We start from the raw sequence: 2,368 nt of genomic DNA on the forward strand, positions 1-2,368 counted from the left end.
ATGTTTCGGGTATTGACTTTATGGGGCCCTTCCCAAATTCTAATGGTTTCATGTATATTCTTCTAGCCGTTGACTATGTTTTCAAATGGGTTGAGGCAATCCCCATTAGAACCGATGATGCTAATGTAGTGCTCTCTTTTGTTCGGAATAATATTATATGCCGCTTTAGATCACCACGCGCAATCGTGAGTGATTAAGGCTCACACTTTTGCAACAAAAGAATGGCAGGGTTATTGAAGAAGTATGGCATCATCCATAAAGTGGTCACGGCATACCATCCTCAAACAAACGGCCAAGCCGAGGTCTCCAATCAAGAAATCAAGCGCATATTGGAAAAGGTTGTGAAGCCTCACTGGAAAGATTGGAGTTCTAAGCTCGGCGATGCATTTTGGGCTTATCGTACGGCATACAAAATGCCAATTGGTATGAGCCCGTTCCGGTTGGTTTATGGGAAGGCTTGCCACCTTCCAGTGGAGATAGAGCATAAAGCATATTGGGCTGTAAAAGAGTGCAACACAGGGTTTGGGGTTGGAGTCAAAAGGAAACTACAATTGGTGGAGCTTGAGTGCTTTGGATTGGAAGCTTATGAGAATTCAAGGCTTTACAAGGAGAAGATGAAAGGGTGCATGACCAACACAAAAAAAGGAGAGAGTTTAGAGCCGGAGAACTAGTTCTCCTCTCGAACTCTAGGTTGAGGTTAATGCCCGGGATAAGATCAAGGTGGGAAGGCCCGTATAGAGTAGAGAAGGTCGAACCATATGGGGTCATCGGCTAAAGCTATACCTTGGGGAGAAAATGAAAAGCAACAAAGAGGTCGAGGTGTTCCTTCTCGAGGACGCACCCGAGGGCGAGGAGATTTGAGATCATGACCGTCCAACTTAAGGACGTTAAACAAAAGTGCTAGGTGGGAGACACCCACCATGGTATGATCTACCCTTTGTACTTAGTCTTTTTGTATATAGATCTTTTTCCCCTTATGGCTTTTGTGATTGCTTGATTTGTGAGTTTGCATATAGTAGAATTGCTTTTTGCTTGATTTTGGTATCATATTGCTCATGAGGAGTTCATTGATGATGGTTTGTTTGAATTGAGATGTTGAAGAAATGCTTAAGGTTGAGTGTTACTTGAAAGTTTTTGATATTTTTGACCGCCCATAGCATGCATTACCACCAATTTATGCTATAATTACCCCTCCTCATGTGTATGAACAAAAAAGAGCGCATCCACGCGCAAGCGTGCCCGTCGGCATGGTTTCGCAACTCCCTGGTACAAAAACGCGAGAGTTGTGCCTACTTTATGCCCACTTTGTGCTAGGCGACCCACGCATACGCGTCGATCGCCGTTTTTGTCATCCACGCGTATGCGTTTTGTGCACGTACGCAGTGATGGTGCTGCACGCCATTCTTGGTACAACCAACCCGAGAATTAGGCCTACTTTGTGCCAACATTGTGCTTAAGGCACCAACCTACTCACGCGTGCACGTCCTTGACGCGTACGCGCCTCCTCTCTTTCCTGCTACCCACACGTACACGTGGGGGGACGCCTACGCGTCACCTCCCCTCTCGACCCATCCACACGGATGCGTGGAGTGCGCGCACGCGTCGAGCCCCTGACGCACTTGAAACATAGCGCGCCTTGTTTCACTTCTTCTTCCCACTTCTTTCTTCTATTACTTCTTCCCCCTTCTCCCATCACCATCTCACCCTTGTCTTTGGCGGGACATCACCTCCAGCGACCACCACCGCCTCTGGCGGCCCCCATAACCCCTCTCTTCTCTCCTCTTTTCCAATCTCCACTCTTTTTCTCCACTTACGTCCCACCTTGATTTCTCCTTCTTCTCAAGGTACACTCTTCCTACTCATTCTCATCTCTTCTTCTAAGTTTTCTTTCTTTTATTGGTTGTATTTGATTTCTCTTTCTCTTTTCTTCTTAGATGCACTCTGATAAACCACTATTTTATGGTTTATCTTGTGCTCAATTGAGTGGTTTTTATCAACTCTTTACCAACTTATTCATATGATTTGCATGTTTTATATTTTCCTTCCTGATTTTGTGCTATGATTGAAAACATGCTTCTTTGGTCTTAATTTTGCTATGTTTAATCTTCTCTTATTACCATTCGATGCCGTGATATGTGTGTTAAGTATTTTCAGAGATTACAGGGCAGGAATGGCTTAGAGGATGGAAAGGAAGCATGCAAAAGTTGAAGGAATACAAGAAGTTGAAGGAACTGCAAAGCTGTCAGCCTGACCCTCTCGGACTAAAACGACTATAAATTGAGCTACAAAGGTTCAAATGATGCGGTTTCAGTTGCATTGGAAAGCTAACGTCCGGGGCTTCGCAACGATATATAATTTGCCATAGCTG

General features: G+C 44.8%; 1 protein-coding gene across 1 annotated transcript; it reads left to right on the forward strand.

The window, feature by feature from the left end:
- Window positions 1–221: 221 nt before the first annotated feature.
- LOC130962986 (uncharacterized) lies at window positions 222–671 on the forward strand. The gene has a single exon (XM_057889134.1). It carries the CDS (start codon window positions 222–224, stop codon window positions 669–671), a length of 450 nt encoding a protein of 149 aa, XP_057745117.1.
- Window positions 672–2,368: the final 1,697 nt, after the last annotated feature.

This window comes from Arachis stenosperma, chromosome 2 (genome assembly GCF_014773155.1).
Source record: "Arachis stenosperma cultivar V10309 chromosome 2, arast.V10309.gnm1.PFL2, whole genome shotgun sequence".
Taxonomy (NCBI): domain Eukaryota; kingdom Viridiplantae; phylum Streptophyta; class Magnoliopsida; order Fabales; family Fabaceae; genus Arachis; species Arachis stenosperma.